This window comes from Mustelus asterias, chromosome 1 (genome assembly GCF_964213995.1).
Source record: "Mustelus asterias chromosome 1, sMusAst1.hap1.1, whole genome shotgun sequence".
NCBI lineage: Eukaryota > Metazoa > Chordata > Chondrichthyes > Carcharhiniformes > Triakidae > Mustelus > Mustelus asterias.
The window spans coordinates 4611019-4630316 of NC_135801.1; the positions used below are offsets into that span (position 1 = coordinate 4611019).

General features: G+C 49.6%; 1 protein-coding gene and 1 non-coding gene across 2 annotated transcripts in view; both read right to left on the minus strand.

The window, feature by feature from the left end:
- LOC144486960 (putative E3 ubiquitin-protein ligase HERC4) overlaps nucleotides 1-13729 on the minus strand; it is a 70603-nt gene extending 56874 nt beyond the window's left edge. Inside the window, exons 1-4 of the mRNA XM_078205017.1 lie at nucleotides 13467-13729; nucleotides 9872-10028; nucleotides 7138-7214; nucleotides 1583-1804 (exon numbers count right to left, since the gene is read on the minus strand). Coding sequence (XP_078061143.1) covers nucleotides 1583-1804; nucleotides 7138-7214; nucleotides 9872-10028; nucleotides 13467-13674 — 664 coding nt within the window. The 5' untranslated portion in view covers nucleotides 13675-13729. The remainder of the gene's footprint in view (nucleotides 1-1582; nucleotides 1805-7137; nucleotides 7215-9871; nucleotides 10029-13466) is intronic.
- LOC144501540 (U2 spliceosomal RNA) lies at nucleotides 3812-4004 on the minus strand. The gene has a single exon (XR_013499132.1). It is a non-coding gene; the product is annotated as a U2 spliceosomal RNA (small nuclear RNA).
- Nucleotides 13730-19298: the final 5569 nt, after the last annotated feature.

A 19298-nucleotide genomic window follows, 5' to 3' on the forward strand; every position in this document is an offset into this window, starting at 1 on the left:
AATCCCCTTGCTTGACAAGAACTTATCTACTTGCGACTTAAAAATATTCAGTGACCTCCACTTCCACCACCTTCTGAGGCAGAGAGTTCCAAAGACGCACAACTCTCCGAGGGAAAAAGAAAATCCTCATCGTTGTCCTGTAAGGGTGACACCTAAATTTAAAACAGACCCACAAGATGAAACATCATTTCCACATCCACCTTGTCGATCATTCAGGATCTTCAATCAGGTTGCCCCTCACTCTTCTAAATTCCAGTGGGGACAAGCCCAGTCTGTCTGACCTTTCCTCATGAGACACCCACTCATTCCAGGTATCAATACTTTTCACTGTATGCTAATACATGTGACAATGATAAATCAAATCAAATCAAATCCAGTAAACCTCTTCTGAACCACCTCCAATGCATTCACATCCATCCTTAAATAAGACCAAAATTACACACAGTATTCGAAATGTGGTCTCACCAATGCCCTGTATATCTGAAGCACAGTAAGAAGTCTCACAACGCCAGGTTAAAGTCCAATAGGTTTATTTGGCAGCACGAGCTTTCGGAGCGCTGCTCCTTCACCAGGTGAGTGAGGATGGAGCGGCACTCCGAAAGCTTGTGCTGCCAAATAAACCTGTTGGACTTTAACCTGGTGTTGTGAGCCTTCTTACTGTGCCCACCCCGGTCCAACGCCGGCATCTCCACATCATATCTGAAGCATAACATCCTTACTTATATTTTCAATTCATCTCATAATTAAGTACAGCATTCCATTAGCCTTCATGATTACATGCTGCACCTGCATACTAACCTTTTGTGACTCGTGCACTGGAACACCCAGATCCCTCTGCACCCTGGATTCTGCTGTTGTTCTCCAATTAAGTCATGCTCTGTTTTTTTATTCTTCCTGTCAAAGTGGAAAACCTCACACTTTCCCACATTATGCTCCGTCTGGCAGATTTACACCCACTCACTTAACCGTCTGCAAACTCTGTGGGCGGGATTTTCCAGCCGCACTCGCCCCGAGACCGGAAAATCCCGCCCGAGGTCAACGTACCTTTGCAATGGTGCCCTCCCTCCCGCTATGATTCCCGTGGCGGGTGAGACAGGAAAATTCTGCTCTGTATGTGTTCGTCACAGTAAGAAGTCTCACAACACCAGGTTAAAGTCCAACAGGTTTATTTGGTAGCAAATACCACATGCAAATGGTATGGTATTTGCTACCAAATAAACCTGTTGGACTTTAACCTGGTGTTGTGAGACTTCTTACTGTGTTCACCCCAGTCCAACGCCGGCATCTCCACATCATGTGTTCTTCACAACATACGTTGCTACCTATCATTGTATCATTAAGCGACCGTGCCTTCACTCCCCTCATCTAAGTCATTGATATAAATTGTAAAATGTTGAGTCCCAGCACAGACCCCGACGGGACTCCACTCCTCACATTCTGCCAATCAGACAAAGACCCATTTATACATACTCTCCGTTTTCTGCCAGCCAGCCAATCTCCCTGCACCGTAAGCGCTTATTTTTTGCAATAATCGAAAAGAAACAACTGTGGAAACACAGGAAGTGAGTTCCATTTTCCTTACCTTTCGTGTCCCCGAGTCCCAGCTGTCCGCAGTTATTTCTTCCCCAACCAAACACCGCGCCGGAGAGCGAGAGAGCGAAACTGTGTGCTCCTCCAGCAGCCAGCTGGGCTACGGGGATTCCAGCCAGCGATGCCACACACCGGGGCCGCAGCATCCGGTGGCCAACCCTGCCAAGGCCCAGCTGACCCCGAGTATTCTGTCCCCAGGCAAAGACTCGACCGTCTGGCAGCAGAAACGAAAGAGAGAAGTTTGTTAACGTTGCTCGTTGAAAAATAAATCTCACCTTTGGCTGTTTACCTCTTATCGGGGAATTTAGAAATTGCAGGCGGGCCCCCAGGCCTGAGCCCTGGCTCAGTGAGCAGCTAGCTCTGGGTCCTGAAGCTGGAATGGATTATCTAGGCCGACGCTCCTAAGACAGCACAGAGGAAGCACGGGTCTGAGGCACTGGCTGCAACTCTACGACCTCGCCTGTCCCAGAATCAGGGCGGGCGAGGCTCGCAAAACGGAATATTCTCCGTTGGCCTTGGGCGGGATTTTACGAGCCTCGCCCGAGCGAGGTCATAAAATCCCGCACACGGTCTTTTGAATGAGATGTTAAACCAAGGACCCATCGGTAATCTCACATCAGTGTTGACTGATTGCTACTTGTGGGAACTTCCTGTCTGCTAATTGGTCACCGCGTATCTTAGTGAATCCATTTCTAAAGTATCTGATTGGCTGTAAAAACAAACGTCATGATACCCTGAGGTTGTGAAAAAAGCTGCGGAAATTCACGTCTGTCTTTATGTTTATGATGTGGAGGTGCCGGCGTTGGACCGGGGTGGGCACAGTAAGAAGTCTCACAACATCAGGTTAAAGTCCAACAGGTTTATTTGGAATCACGAGCTTTCGGAGCGCTGCTCCTTCATCAGCTGAGCGGTTTTTATTTTTATCTTCAGGTCTGCGCCGACCACAATCCCACCCAGGCCCTATCCCCGTAACCCGACATATTTATCCTAGCTAATCCTGCTGACATTAAGGGAGAATTTAGCACGGCCGATCCACCTAACCTGCACATCGTTGGACTGTGGGAGGGAACCAGAGCACCCGGAGGAAACCCACACAGACACGGGGGAGAACGTGCAAACTCCACACAGACAGTGACCCGAGCTGGGAATCGAACCCGGGACCCTGGCGCTGTGAGGCAGCAGTGCTAACCCACTGCCCTAAACCAATTCTCATCTTCTCCTCTGGTTCTTTCGCCAATTGCCTTGTTGTGTTGTGTCCTGTGAAACGTGCTGTGAGCGTGGCTCAGGAAGTCTTTGCTCCTCCAAGCTCCAATGTTACAAACAGCCCCTGAAAGTTAGTCCCGTAAAATGCTGCAATCTCCATATTGCTGTTTATCCGAATAATTTTTTATATTCATTCACCAGCTGTGAGCATTACTGACCAGATCCTTACTGTTCATCCCTCGTTGCCCTTGAGAAGGTGGTGGTGAGCTGCCTTCTGGAACCGCTGGAGTCCATGTGGTGTAGGTGCATCCACAGTGCTGTTAGGGAGGGAGTTCCAGGATTTTGACTCAGCAACAGTGAAGGAACAGCGATATGTTTCCAAGTCATGATGGTGAGTGACTTGGAGGAGAACTTGCAGTGGTGGCGTTCCCATGTATCTGCTGCCATTGTCCTTCCAGATGATAGATGTTGTGGGTTTGGAAGGTGCTGTCGAAGGATCTTTGGTGAGTTGCTGCAGTGCATCTTGTAGATGGTACACACGGCTGCTACTGAGCATCGGTGGTGGAGGGAGTGGATGTTGAAGGTGGTGGATGGGGTGCCAATCAAACAGGGCTGCTTTGTCCTGGATGGTGTTGAGCTTCTTGAGTGTTGTTGGAGCTGCACCCATCCAGGCAAGTGGGGAGTATTCCATCATACTCCTGACTTGTGTCTTGTAGATGGTGGACAGGCTTTGGGGAGTCAGGAGGCGAGTTACTTGCTGCTGGATCCCTAGCCTCTGACCTACTCTGCTAGCCACAGTATTTATGTGGCTAGCCCAGTTCAGTTTCTGGTAAATGGTAATTCCCAGAATGTTGATAGCTGGGGATTCAGCGATGGTAATTTTTTTTAAATACTTTTCCAATTCAATCAAATCAAATCCAATTCAGAATCTCAACAAGTTGAGACATTTCAGATCCAGGCTGACAAGACAGGACGGGAGACCAAAACCACCCTGTCCTGGGCCTGATCTACATGAGTCAAGCTGATTGGAGAAGGGGGAGGATCCTCCTCCAAGACTTGAGCTCATTTGCATCTTAGCCAAAAGGCCGAGATGCCGCTTTAAAAAATTGCTTCATATGAAACATATGAAGCCTCAGCGTAACCTAATGACCTCAACCAAGCGCAGGCGATCCATACTACACTTGATCTTAGCCAAAAGGCCGAGAAGCGATGGTAATGCCATTGAATGTCAAGGGGCGATGACTAGATTGTCTTGTTGGAGATGGCCATTGCCTGGCACTTGTGTGACATGAATGTTTTCGAGGTAATGCTGTGACACAGACTCTTTCAGTATCTGATGAGTTGTGAATGGAACTGAACACTGTGTATTTAATTAGTGAACATCCCCTCATTATGGGAGGAGTGGTCATAACTGAAGCAGCTGAAGATGATTGGGACAAGGACGCTACTCTGAGGAACTCGGGCAGTGATGTCCTGGGCCAGGAATCACTGAACTCAAAGAACAGTCTCCCTTTGCGCCAAGTATGACTCCAACTCCCCCTGATTCCCACTGACTCCAGTTTTGCTAGGACATCTTGATGCCACTTTGTCAAATGCTGCACTGAATATAAGAACATAAGAACTAGGAGCAGGAGTAGGCCATTCAGCCCCTCGAGCCTGCCCCGCCATTTGATATGATCATGGCTGATCTTGGCCTTATCTCCACTTTCCTGCTCGGTCTCCATAACCCTTCCTCCTGCTGCTAATTAAAAACATATCTATCTGCTCCCTAAATGTGTTCAGTGTTCCGGCAGGCACTGCGCTCTGGGGTAGAGAATGTCCCAGGTTGATGGTGAGGACAGTCACCCTCACCTCTGGAATGCTTGGACAAAAGCTGCAGTGAGATCAATGGCAGCATGATGCTGAGGGAATTCTTTATCTACGGAAGAAAGATTCTGAAGAAATCTCCTTGACCTGAAACGTTGGACGGAATCCTCCTTTGCCCTGCCTGACGGGTTCAATGGTGGCCAGGGGGAGAATTTGGCAGGAGAACATAAATTGGTGTGAATTTCCCACGGAATATTCTACTGGTGCTCCCGATGGCAAATTGGGAGAGGCGCTGGTGGCCGGCGTGGAAGCGATTTATATCCCGCTTCTGGGAAGATGTCTGGAACTGCGTTGTATTCAAATGTCAGCACTCACCCACCCAACTCCTGCGGCTGCCTCTGGAGTTCGGGACGGAGATCTTCAGTGACCCAGGACCACCACGGCAGAGAGTGGGGGGAAGAGCATCCATCAGGTGAATCTTCCAGCTTCACTGTCCTGGAGGAGGTTCATCTTCCAGCCTCAGGGTGTTCCTGGAGATCCATCTCCTTTCCTCAATGGGGGGCCAGTGATGCCAGGCGCCTTATTAATATGGCGCCTGGATATGAGGGCGGGATTCACACCGTCACTCCTGCCTCATCACGGAAGGGAGCATTAGACTGCCAGGCCCATAAGTAATTAGGTCGGGGCCGGAATATATGACGTGGTTTCCTGCTGGTCCCCACAACGTGAAACCCACCTCACGCCCACAATAGGCATTAGTCCCAGATGGGAGAATTCCACCTGTTATCTGTGTTTCTCTCCCCACAGAGGCTGCCTGACCTGCTGAGTATTTCCAGCGTTTTCAGGCTTATTTCAGAGTTCCAGTATCTGCAGTTTTTTACTTTATCTTTGTCTAAATGTTCTTCTTCAACTGATTCCCATTTACTACTCTCCTTCACAAATTAATATCAGCGAAGGAGCCAGGGTGTACCCAGCTCCTCATCTTAGGAAACACACCACAGGACCTGTGGTCCAACTGAGAGGTTAGACTGGGCTTCAGAATGTATCTTACCTGAAGAATGGCACCTCCAATGTGCGACACTCCCTCAGTACTGACCCTCTGACAGTGCAGCACTCCCACAGTACTGAACCTCTGACAGTGTGGCACTCCCTCAGTACTGACCCTCTGACAGTGCGGCACTCCCTCAGCACTGACCCTCTGACAGTGCGGCACTCCCTCAGCACTGACCCTCTGACAGTGCAGCACTTCCTCAGCACTGACCCTCTGACAGTGCGGCACTCCCTCAGTACTGACCCTCTGACAGTGCAGCACTCCCTCAGTACTGACCCTCTGACAGTGCGGCACTCCCTCAGCACTGACCCTCTGACAGTGCGGCACTCCCTCAGTACTGACCCTCTGACAGTGCGGCACTCCCTCAGCACTGACCCTCTGATAGTGCGGCACTCCCTCAGCACTGACCCTCTGACAGTGCGGCACTCGCTCAGTACTGACCCTCTGACAGTGCGGCACTCGCTCAGTACTGACCCTCTAACAGTGCAGAATTCCCCCAGTACTGACCCTCTGACAGTGCGGCACTCCCTCAGTACTGACCCTCTGACAGTGCAGCACTCCCTCAGCACTGACCCTCTGACAGTGCAGCACTCCCTCAGTACTGACTCTCTGACAGTGCGGCACTCCCTCAGTACTGACCCTCTGACAGTGCGGCACTCCCTCAGTACTGACCCTCTGACAGTGCGGCACTCCCTCAGTACTGACCCTCTGACAGTGCGGCACTCCCTCAGTACTGACCCTCTGACAGTGCGCACTCCCTCAGTACTGACTCTCTGACAGTGCGACACTCCCTCATTACTGACCCTCTGACAATATGGCATTCCGAAAGTACTGACCCTCTGACAGTGCAGCACTCCCTTAGTACTGACCCTCTGACAGTGCGGCACTCCCTCAGTCCTGAATCTCTGACAGTGCAGCACTCCCTCACTACTGACCCTTTGACAATATGGCATTCCGAAAGTACTAGTGCGGCGCTCCCTCAGTCCTGATCCTCTGACAGTGCAGCACTCCCTCAGCAGTAACCCTCTGACAGTGCAGCACTCCCTCAGTACTGACCCTCTGACAGTGCAGCACTCCCTCAGTACTGACCCTCTGACAGTGCGGCACTCCCTCAGCACTGACCCTCTGACAGTGCAGCGCTCCCTCAGTACTGACCCTCTGACAATGCGGCACTCCCTCAGTACTGACCCTCTGACAGTGCGGCACTCCCTCAGCACTGACCCTCTGACAGTGCGGCACTCCCTCAGTACTGTCCCTCTGACAGTGCGGCACTCCCTCAGTACAATCCAACAAGCAGGAGCACAATGACTTTTCCTCTCTGTTTGCTGCTGGCTCTGAGATTATTGTCAAACTCCAATTGCTTTGCTGTGTGTGATGAGCCCTGACCTATCAGACCGGTAGCTGGTTTATGATGTTCGGTACCATTGCAGTGACCCCCAGCAGCAGTCCCTGACCTCTCCCGTGTACTTGCTCCCAGATTTCCTTACCTTTACACAGAGCCAGTGAGTGACTGTTTCCACAGGCAACCTGAATAACGCACATTTCTGCCAAATCTCTCAGCAACCTATGTAAATAAACAAAACCATTAATCAATAATTTACCCTCGGACTTCATTCCAGAGCACATTTGTACTCGAGTGGCATCAATTTGTATAAATCTGCAGCCTGAATCCTCACGTATTCATTCACCGTCCCGGTGCTTGAGGACCTACTTTGGATCCCGTTTAAGCAGCATCTTGGTTTTAAACTTCACATCCTGGTGTTCAAATCCCTCCATGGCCTCACTCCTCCCTTTACCTGTAACAGCCTCGACTCCTTCCAACTTCCGAAATCTACCCTCCTCCAATTATCTCCCTTCTTACTCATCCCTCACTCCGCCTTTGGCAGCCGTGCCTTCAGCTACTCAGACGCCCCCCCCCCCAATCCTGGAGCCCATTTCTTAAAACTCTGGGTGTAATTTTCCCGGCACGTCCGCCCGAGGTCCGTACGATCCCGCCCAAGGCCAAAGGAGAATGCCGTTCTCCGAGCCGAGCCCAGCCCCCGGAATCGGGTCGGGCCTGCCGGTAAAATTCCGGTCTCTTTCCCCCCCTTTGGGATACGGCTTTGGACCAACCTTTTTAATTAAGAATTTGTCCTCAAGTTTAATCCTGTTCAATAATCACTGGTGAAGCACTTGGGATGTTTTCCTGTGTTTTACAGACAGTAATTATAGGATCATAGAATCCCTACAGTGCAGAAGGAGGCCATTTGGCCCATCGAGCCTGCACCGACTACAATCCCACCTAGGCCCTATCCCCGTGTATTTACCCCGCTAATCCCCCTGATACTAAGGAGAAATTTAGCATGGCCAATCCACCCAACACGGACATCTTTGGACATGATCGGAAGAATGATAAAGTGATAGAAAATATAAGACAGGAAGTAACAAACAACACACAAGATGGATATCCATAGAATCCTACAGTGCAGGAGGTCATTCAGCCCCACCGAGTCTGCACCGATCACAATCCCAATAAGGCCCTATCCCCACAACCCCATGCACCTACCCTAGCTAGTCCCCCTGACACTAAGGGGCAATTTTAGCATGGCCAATCCACCTACCCCGCACATCTTTGGACTATGGGAGGAAACCGGAGCACCCGGAGGAAACACACGCAGACACGGGGAGAACGTGCAGACTCCGCACAGACAGTGACCCAAGCCGGGAATCGAACCCGGGTCCCTGGTGCTTGAGGCAGCAGCGCTAACCACTGTGCCACCGTGCCACCCACAGCAAAGTGGCAAAGAGGTGACTCTGATAGATTTCACCCTCACTGTGGCTCGGTATGAGGAATTATCTGGGCACAGGCTTATAGAGGGAGCTTGGACAAGGAAGATTAAAACATTTAATAGACACAAAAGAACTAACTGCTGTATCGTGGCTCCACCAATCCATCCCAAAGTGTGACATGGTGGGGTTTTGTGCCCTGGAGGAGGGGAATAAAGCTGTGTATACAGGAGGAGGTGTCACTGGAGGAGTGCAGCATAGATTTATCAGAATGATAAACTTTTTAAAATTTATTAGTCACAAGTAAGGCTACATTAACACTGCAATGAAGTTACTGTGAAATTCCCCTAGTCACCTGATTCAGATTCTTTTTAAACTGTTCTTAATGTGCGCTTAGTGCAATATTCTCCCATTGTTTTTGTAAGAATATAGAAAGCATACAGGAACAGGAGCAGGCCATGTTCCATTGCCATTAAGTAAGATTATAGCTGCCCCACTAACTAACTTCATAAACCTGCCTTTGCCTCACATCCCTTGCAATTCCTCTTGTATCAATTGTCCTTTACGGAAGAGAGTTCCAAACTTCGACTGCTCCTTGTGTGTGGAAACTGTTATTTAATTTCACTCCTGAAGTGTCTCGCTCAGTTGTTTAGACTGTGACCCCCCCAGCCAGAGACATGCCCAACCGCTGGATAAAGTTTATTTTTACCCAAATGATCAGATCCTCTTGATATTCTGACCTTCTAACTCTGAGAGAAAACAACGACAGTTTGTTCCTCATAATTTAACTCTTGAGACAACAGGGCGGCACAGTGGGTTAGCACTGCTGCTTCACAGCGCCAGGGTCCCGGGCGGCACGGTGGCACAGCGGTTAGCACTGCTGCTTCACAGCGCCAGGGACCCGGGCGGCACGGTGGCACAGCGGTTAGCACTGCTGCTTCACAGCGCCAGGGACCCAGGGGTGGCACGGTGGCACAGTGGTTCGCAATGCTGCTTCACAGCGCCAGGGACCCAGGTGGCACGGTGGCACAGCGGTTAGCACTGCTGCTTCACAGCGCCAGGGACCCGGGTTCGATTCCCAGCTTGGGTCACTGTCTGTGTGGAGTTTGCACGTTCTCCCCGTGTCTGCGTGGGTTTCCTCCGGGTGCTCCGGTTTCCTCCCACAGCCTGAAAGACGTGTTGGTTAGGGTGCATTGACCCAAACAGGCACCGGAGTGTGGTGACTAGGGGAATTTCACAGTAACTTCATTGCAGTGTTAATGTAGCCTTACTTGTGACTAATAAATTTTAAAAAGTTCATCATTCTGATAAATCTATGCTGCACTCCTCCAGTGACACCTCCTCCTGTATACACAGCTTTATTCCCCTCCTCCAGGGCACAAAACCCCACAAGTAATGTTGTAAAACAAGGATTGTCCATGACTTAGTATCCCCGACAACCGAACGGACTCTTACCGCGGCACGGTGATGCTAAATGGCTTCGCATTAACTCTGCGCTTCTTGCGCTGAAGTTTACTGAAAAACACATTCCCTGCCTCAGAAACATAGAGAATGTGCGCAGTTCCACTGTCCATGGCGTGAATCTTGTGCTCTGTCAACTCTTTAACCAGTTCTGTGCAGAATAAAAAGATACAAAATGTAAGAAGCACAGGAAGTGTAACAAAGTAAAGTTTATTTATTCGTCGCAAGTATCTTTTATCTTTGCCTGTTAAGTGGATTTCTGTTAAAAGAAAGAAGAAGTGTAATTTGGCAAGCTTACATTGGAGATTCTCCGACTTCGCCTGCGGCTGAGATTCTCCAGTCCCGCTGCAGTGAATGGGTCTCCGGCTGAGCGCCAAATTCTCTGTTCTCGCTGGCAGCGGCAGTGGGGCGTGTGAGGTCGGAGAATCCCGGCATTATTTTTTCATCAATATAGTTTTCACTATCAGATGATGGCCAGTTTGAACCATGGAGCAAATGAAAATCATTCCCGTCATGAACTGCCAATCAGAGCACAGAGCTCTGACTTACCTCATCCTTTTCAGAAGCAGAAGATTGCGGTGGGAAAAGAATCCGTTAAAACTAAAGTTAGCCCACAGCCACAGGATAGGCTGGAGAGCTCCCTTTGTTAGAGAGGCCTTGAAAAAGCACCAGTCTGAAAAAGCAGTGCTGGTATGCTGTTGACCTCACGGTGGCACAGTGGTCAGCATTGCTACCTCACAGCGCAATGGACCTGGGTTCGATTCCCGGGTCACTGTCTGTGTGGAGTCTGCACGTTCTCCCCGTGTCTGCGTGGGTTTCCTCTGGGTGCTCCGGTTTCCTCCCACAGTCTGAAAGACGTGCTGGTTAGATGCATTGGCAGTGCTAAATTCTCCCTCAGTGTACCCGAACAGGCGCCGGAGTGTGACGAATATGCGAAGCAGCTGAGATTTCTCCCTACAAGAAAAGTGCTATACAAATGCAAGTTGTTGTTGTACACTGAGTCCCTTCCATTCACATGTATCCCTCTCCCCCAACACCCAGCCCAACTTAGCCAAAGGTAAGAAATATTGAAAAATCATTTTGAATCTGGACACAGGTGGAAACAAGTATGTATTCCCAAAGATGTACAGAGGAAAAGGATTTGTCCAGAGATTCCAGAGGGGGGAACTAGCAGCCCAACCCCCACTGGAGTGAAGGGGGGGACAATCGGGGCCTCCCAGGTGGTCGCGTGTTCAGGGGGTTGTGCCCCCTGGGCATGGGCACCTTGGCAGTGCCAGCCTGTGCCCCCAGCACTGCCCATGGGGCAAAGTGCCAATGCCCAGGAGGTGCCTTGGCACTGCTCACCGGGCATGGGCAGTGGGGGCCTAATGGGGGCGGAGCCTGTGGGGCAATCGGTGGGGGCAGGGGGGGCTCCTGCTGCCTAGGGATCGGTCAGGGAAGGAGGGAGGCCAGAAATCACAGCTGCTGGGGGAGTTAGCTGCAGGGGGGGGGGGGGTTAGCCTGCTGGAGAAACGGAAATGCTGGGGGAGGGGGTGGGGGCTGGAGAGATCGGAGCTGGCTGGGGTGGGGGGGGGTCAGGGCTGGGCCCGGGAATAATCGGAGAGGCCAGCGATCGGTTCATGGGGGGGGGGGTGAGAAGGCTAGCATTGCGGGGTTGGCCAGCGATTGAGCTGACCAGCAATCGGGAGGCCATCAGTGTGGGGCCACTGCACATGGGCCAATCTCGGCGCTGACAGATCAGCGCAAGCGCAGTAGCCCCGCTCAGCGCACTGACTTCAGCCTCTCGAGTGGGAATAGGCCCCGCACCCTGAAATGTAATGATATTCACACTGGTGGCCTCTGCAGAGCACAGACTGTGGGAGATTCTTCTCTCAACTCCCACTGAAAAAAGAACAGCGTGAATTACTCCAGTTTTCACACTGACACTTTCTTTTTTGGGAGAATTCCGCCCCGGGTCACTGACCCTCCAGGATTGGCCTGGAGTTTCCAGGAATTGGAAATCAATCTCCCGGACATTGCTGTGTGCCACCCTGGAGAAAAAACATCCAGACATTAAAAAAAGATTTTAATTTGTCATTTTCTTTGAACATTTCTCTTTACTAGATATAAAAATATTGAAAATGGCATCCTTTAAAAAGTACCTGGATGCGCACTTGGCACGTCATAACATTCAAGGCTACACGCCAAGTGCTGGCAAGTGGGATTAAAGTAAAGTTTATTTATTAGTCACAAGTAGGCTTACATTAACGCTGCAATGAAGTTACTGTGAAATTCCCCTAGTCGCCACATGCCGGCGCCTGTTCGGGCCAATGCACCCTAACCAGCACGTCTTTCAGACTGTGGGAGGAATCCGGAGCACCCGGAGGAAACCCACGCAGACACGGGGAGAACGTGCAGACTCCGCACAGACAGTGACCCAAGCTGGGAATCGGACCCGGGTCCCTGGCGCAGTGAGGCAGCAGTGCTAACCACTGTGCCACCACGCCGCCCAATTAGGTGGGCAGGTCAGGGCTTTTCATGCATCGGTGCCGACTCGATGGGCCGAAGGGCCTCTTCTGCACTGTAGTGATTCTGTGACTCTGGGAAAAAAAACTTTAAATTTGTCAACATGATGTGATTTAAAATGCAAAAGTAAAATCGACCATCTGACTGCACAGGAATTGCACATTTTCACAAAGCAAAAGGATAATGTGTGTATCTTGGAACAGGACTTCACTGTGTAAATAAACCCTGCCGCATTCCCATTAATGTGGAGATGCCGGCGTTGGACTGGGGTAAACACAGTAAGGAGTTTAACAACACCAGGTTAAAGTCCAACAGGTTTATTTGGCAGCAAACGCCACATTCCCATTAACAGAAGTTTCCATTTCCAGGCACGGCATACTCTGTCACAGAATCGAAAGTGAAAGTAAATGCTGGAGCAGGGCAGCAAATCAAAACCCGAGAATGTTAAAACTGAAACTCATTCCATGTAAACATCATCTGAATCAACACAAGGCTGATGATGCAATGGGACCTGTGACAAACCCTCCTCACGAACACAGAACTCAAATGTTCACTGTTCAGATGGGGAGAGTGTGAAGAGCTACCTGTGTTAGCCCCAACACAACCAGTTATTTATCTCAATGCAACTCATTGGTGTTTGTGTGAACTAATCACATTAAATATTTGTAACTTATTAAATGCAAAAACAAACGCCTTGTCATTAATGAATGTCTGCTATGGGTAAAACATTCGTCCAGTTATTTTAATCTGTCGAAAACTAATAACACGGAATTTACATGCAATGTGAATCAGATATACATGTCTTTATGTACAACTATTCTTTACAGCTCCTGGAAAACATTTAAATATTTTACTAATTGCTTATACAAGTGCATGGGAAAGGAACATGGACTGGATTAGTTTATATATTTCGGGCAGATAAACAAATGATTCCACTCCGATAGAAACCAGGTCTATTCCATTTCCTGATTTCGAGCATTCTCTTTGAAAAAATAAAATAATTTCACGCGCCATAGGATTTCCCCCCAAAAGGTTTCTTAACCGATCGATGTACAAGTGGATCAAACGCCCTAATCTGGCTTACCTGGCTGTCCTCTCTCTATCTGGTCATTGACCAAAGTGTAAACTCTGCTATTCTTCAAGGCGAACACACTGAACTGAGATCCACAGCACATTTGCTCAATCTCCTCATTTTCAAAAGCTTCACCCAGAGGGATGGCTTGTGAAAGTACCCCGTTCCTGTCGGTTCCTGACCCCAATTGCCTCTGGCTCAGCTCTCCCCAGCGCAACATGCCGGTCTCCCTGGCAGCTCTTGTCTATGTCCTGTGCTTGGTGCTGACATCTGGTAGTTTTGCTTCCTGTTAAACAAAACTGAAGTCTCTTAATTGGCTGAGGTCCAGTTCCCCAGCTGAGCACAGCAACCAATTAAAACAAAAGAAAATATTGATAGAGGGGTTTATTGCGAAGATTGAAACAGCAAACAACTCTGGAAAACACTTAGGAGAGGAACAGAAAGAAATAAGGAGATGCTTTAAATGTGGGTAACACAATGGGCTATTTGCACACAGCAGCTCCCACAAACAACCATGGAATAAATGACCAGATCATTTGTTTTCGGAAAGAACAACTTCCATTTATTTAGAATTTTTAGCGACTATCGAATGTCTCAAAACACTTCACTGTTTAACATGGGAAAGATGCGGAGATGCCGGCGTTGGACTGGGGTAAACACAGTAAGAGTTTTAACAACACCAGGTTAAAGTCCAACAGGTTTATTTGGTAGCAAATACCATTAGCTTTCAGAGCGCTGCTCCTTCGTCAGATGGAGTGGAAATGTGCTCTCAAACAGGGCACAGAGACACAAAATCAAGTTACAGAATACTGATTAGAATGCGAATCCCTACAGCCAACCAGATCTTAAAGATACAGACACTGTGGGTGGAGGGAGCATTAAGCACAGGTTAAAGAGATGTGTATTGTCTCCAGACAGGACAGCGAGTGAGATTCTGCAAGTCCAGGAGGCAAGCTGTGGGGGTTACTGATAATATGACATAAATCCAACATCCTGGTTTAGGCCGTCCTCATGTGTGCGGAACCTGGCTATCAGTTTCTGCTCAGCGACTCTGCGCTGTCGTGTGTCGTGAAGGCCACCTTGGAGAACACTTACCTGAAGATCAGAGGCTGAATGCCTGTGACTGCTGAAGTGCTCCCCCACAGGAAGAGAACAGTCTTGCCTGGTGATTGTCGAGCGGTGTTCGACATCCTTACATCGACATCGGGACATCCTTACCCGAGGCATGGTACATTGGGGAAACCACGCAGACGCTACGACAACGGATGAATGAACACCGCTCGACAATCACCAGGCACGACTGTTCTCTTCCTGTGGGGGAGCACTTCAGCAGTCACGGGCATTCAGCCTCTGACCTTCAGGTAAGCGTTCTCCAAGGCGGCCTTCATGACACACGACAGCGCAGAGTCGCTTAGCAGAAACTGATAGCCAAGTTCCGCACACATGAGGACGGCCTAAACCGGGATGTTGGATTTATGTCGCATTATCAGTAAACCCCACAGCTTGCCTCCTGAACTTGCAGGCTGTCCTGTCTGGAGACAATACACATCTCTTTAACCTGTGCTTAATGCGCCCTCCACCCACATTGTCTGTACCTTTAAGATCTGGCTGGCTGTAGGGATTCGCATTCTAATCAGTATTCTGTAACTTGATTTTGTGTCTCTGTGCACTGTTTGAGAGCACATTTCCATTCCATCTGACGAAGGAGCAGCGCTCCGAAAGCTAATGGTATTTGCTATCAAATAAACTTGTTGGACTTTAACCTGGTGTTGTTAAAACTTTTAACATGGGAAACGCAGCAGCCAGTTTGTGCACAGGTAACTTGGACAAATGGGTGGAATTCTCCGGTCACGCTGGTCTAAAAACTGGAAATTCCCGCCCGACCGTCAATGGTGTTTCACATTCTCCGCAACCCACCCGCTGAAATTCCAGTAGCGGGCAGGATGGGAGAATTCCAGCCCAGGAGTGCAATAGTGACCAGATCACGTTGCAATGTCGATTTGCGGGGTAAATATTGGATAATTCCATAGTTCCGTGAGATCGTTTACATCCACGGACAGACAGGAGCCGGAATTCTCCGGTCTCCCACGCCCCGCTACTGCTGTCAGTGAGAAGGGAGAACTTGGTGCTCAGCTAAACCTCCATTCATTGCAGCGGGACTGGAGAATCGCAGCTGCGGGCGAGATTGGCGAATTCTGGCCAGGATTTCAGTTTCAACATTTGACCCGAAAGACGGTACTTCCAGCCCGTAGAGCACTCCCCCAGTACTGCCCAGAGGGTCAGCGGTGCTTAAATCCCAGAGTGGAACTTGAATCCAGAATTTCCGGCTTAGAGGTGAAACTGCGACCAGCTGGAGCCATGTTAACTGTTAACATTCTGACAGTGCAGCACTCCCTCAGTACTGACCCTCTGACAGTGCGGCACTCCCTCAGTACTGACCCTCTGACAGTGCGGCACTCCCTCAGTACTGACCCTCTGACAGTGCGGCACTCGCTCAGTACTGACCCTCTGACAGTGCGGCACTCCCTCAGCACTGACCCTCTGACAGTGCAGCACTCCCTCAGTACTGACCCTCTGACAGTGCGGCACTCCCTCAGTACTGACCCTCTGACAGTGCGGCACTCCCTCAGTACTGACCCTCTGACAGTGCGGCACTCCCTCAGTACTGACCCTCTGACAGTGCGGCACTCCCTCAGTACTGACCCTCTGACAGTGCGGCACTCCCTCAGCACTGACCCTCTGACAGTGCAGCACTCCCTCAGTACTGACCCTCTGACAGTGCAGCACTCCCTCAGTACTGACCCTCTGACAGTGCGGCACTCCCTCAGTACTGACCCTCTGACAGTGCGGCACTCCCTCAGTACTGACCCTCTGACAGTGCGGCACTCCCTCAGTACTGACCCTCTGACAGTGCGGCACTCCCTCAGTACTGACCCTCTGACAGTGCGGCACTCCCTCAGTACTGACCCTCTGACAGTGCAGCACTCCCTCAGGACGGCACTGGGGCACCAATCTGGATTATGTGCTAATTGGAAATGAAATAAAGGGACCGATAGAAAAGTTAGAACAAAGAACCATTGGGCCATTCGGCCCAACGTGTCCATGCCAGATGGACCATGTCACCTCTGAAAGCACCTTGTGTAATTAATGCCATCATTAAAATCCCAGTTAGATGAATGCCTTAATGTTTTTAGTATTAACCCGATTTTGTTTGAAGGAATCTCAATAATTTCAGTCCGTTCAGAGACAGAGAATGATCACAATTTGTCCTGTATTTGGGCTATGAAATCTTCAGGACTAACTCTTACCCTTTGCACTCCCGGAACAGCTATGTACCTGTCAGAAGACCATCAGAATTTTGGACCAGGTGGATCAAGTGGCGGCATGGTGACATAGTGGTAAGCACTGTTGTCTCACAGAGACAGGACCCGTGTTCGATTCCTGGCTTGGGTCACTGTCTGTGTAGAGTTTGCACGTTCTCCCTGTGTCTGTGTGGGTTTCCTCCGGGTGCTCCAGTTTCCTCCCACAGTCTGAAAGACGTGCTGGTTAGGGTGCACTGGCCATGCTAAATTCTCCCTCAGTGTACCTGAACAAGCGCTGGAATGTGGTGACTAGGGGATTTTCACAGTAACTTCATTGCAGTGTTAATGTAAGCCTACTTGTGACATTAATAAATAAACTTAAACTTAAACAAGTGTCTGCTCCATTTCCCGGTTATTAATTCAAGTGAAATAAAGAAAGATTTACATTTCTGTAGCGCCTTTTACAACCACAGGACATATTTCACAGTCCACAAAGTACTTTCCAAGTGTAGTCACCGTTCTAGGAAAAGGGGGCAGCCAATTTGTGCACAGCAAGCTCCCATTAGTGGCGATGTGGTAATGATGAGGAGATGCCAGCGTTGGACTGGGGTAAACACAGTAAGAAGTTTAACAACACCAGGTTAAAGTCCAACAGGTTTATTTGGTAGCAAATGCCACTAGTTTTCGGAGCGCTGCCCCTTCGTCAGGTGGAGTGAGAGATCTGTTCACAAACAGGGCACAGAGACACAAACTCAATTTACAGAATAATGATTGGAATGCGAGTCTTTACAGCTAATCAAGTCTTAAAGGTACACCTTAAAGTCTTAAAGGTGTCTGTACCTTTAAGACTTGATTATCTGTAAAGACTGCATTCCAATCATTATTCTGTAAATTGAGTTTGTGTCTCTGTGCCCTGTTTATGAGCAGATCTCCCACTCCACCTGACGAAGGAGCAGCGCTCCGAAAACTAGTGGCATTTGCTACCAAATAAACCTGTTGGACTTTAACCTGGTGTTGTTCGACCTCTTACGATGTGATAATGACCAGACGATCTGTTTTTAGTGATGTTGGTGGAAGGGTAAATATCGAGGAAGCTGAGGAAAGCTCCACTGCTCCCTCTACGAAATAATGTCCCAAGATCTCTCGTGTCCATCTGAGAGGGTTTCAGCTTCATATCTCATCCAAAAGACAGCACCTCTGGCACTGCAGCACCCCCTCATTCCCGTGTCGGCCTACATTTTGATACCACTACCGCCTCTCACACATGTTGCCCCATTCCCCACCCCCAACCCCACCCCCATTCCCCACCCCACCTGGTCCCATGACCCGGAGTCGCGGCTGACAATGTGTAAAAATCAAGATTACACAAATTGGGAAGTCCTTCATTGCGCGATTGGGGCCACCATAAGATCATAAGATATAGGAGCAGAATTAGGCCATTCGGCCCATCGAGTCTGCTCCGCCATTCAATCATGGCCGACAGGATTCTCATCCCCATTCTCCTATCTTCTCTCCGTAACCCTTGATCCCTTATTGATCAACAATGTATCTATCTCTGTCTTAAAGACACAATGACCCGGCCTCCACAGCCTTCTATGGCAAAGAGTTCCACAGATTCACCACTCTCTCGCTGAAGAAATTCCTCCTCATCTCAGTTTTAAAGGATCGTCCCTTTAGCCTGAGGTTGTGCCCTCTGGTTCTAGTCTCTCCCACTCGTGGAAACATCCTCTCCACGTCCACCCTATCCAGGCCTCGCAGTATCCTGTAAGTTTCAATAAGATCCTCCCTCATCCTTCTAACCTCCAACGAGGACAGACCCAGAGTCCTCAACCGGTCCTCATATGACAAGCTCCTCATTCCTGGCACTCCATTTCGTTCTAGCTGTCCTGCTCTATCCCAGGGGAGAATTTTAAGGTGAGTGATTGGTGCTCACCACCCCAAGAGCGGGCACCTAACTTGCAGCCACCGACTCTCACACAGCCGCTGGCATTTAACGCCCACCTGAGCGTTGATTAGCGGTGGGGGGAGGTGGATTTCCGATCACCCTTTGAATGAAGACCAGTCCGTGAGATCAGATTGGCTGACAGCTTTTCAACCCAGCCAGACACAGCGCTAGCAGTGGCCAGAAGTGGGACTGCAGCACTCTGCCTGGGACTAAGTCCCAGGGCCTTGGAGCAAGTGGTGTATATGGATTTCAGTAAAGCACTTGATAAGGTTCTCCACGGTAAGCTATTGCAGAAGATACGGAGGCATGGGATTGAGGGTGATTTCGCGGTTTGGGTCAGGAATTGGCTAGCTGTAAGAAGACAGAGGGTGGTGGTTGATGGGAAATGTTCATCCTGGAGTTCAGTTACTGGTGGTGTACCACAAGGATCTGTTTTGGGGCCACTGCTGTTTGTCATTTTTATAAATGACCTGGATGAGGGCGTAGAAGGATGCGTTAGTAAATTTGCGGATGACATTAAAGTCGGTGGAGTTGTGGACAGTGCGGAAGGTTGTTGCAGGTTACAGAGGGACATAGATAAGCTGCAGTGCTGGGCTG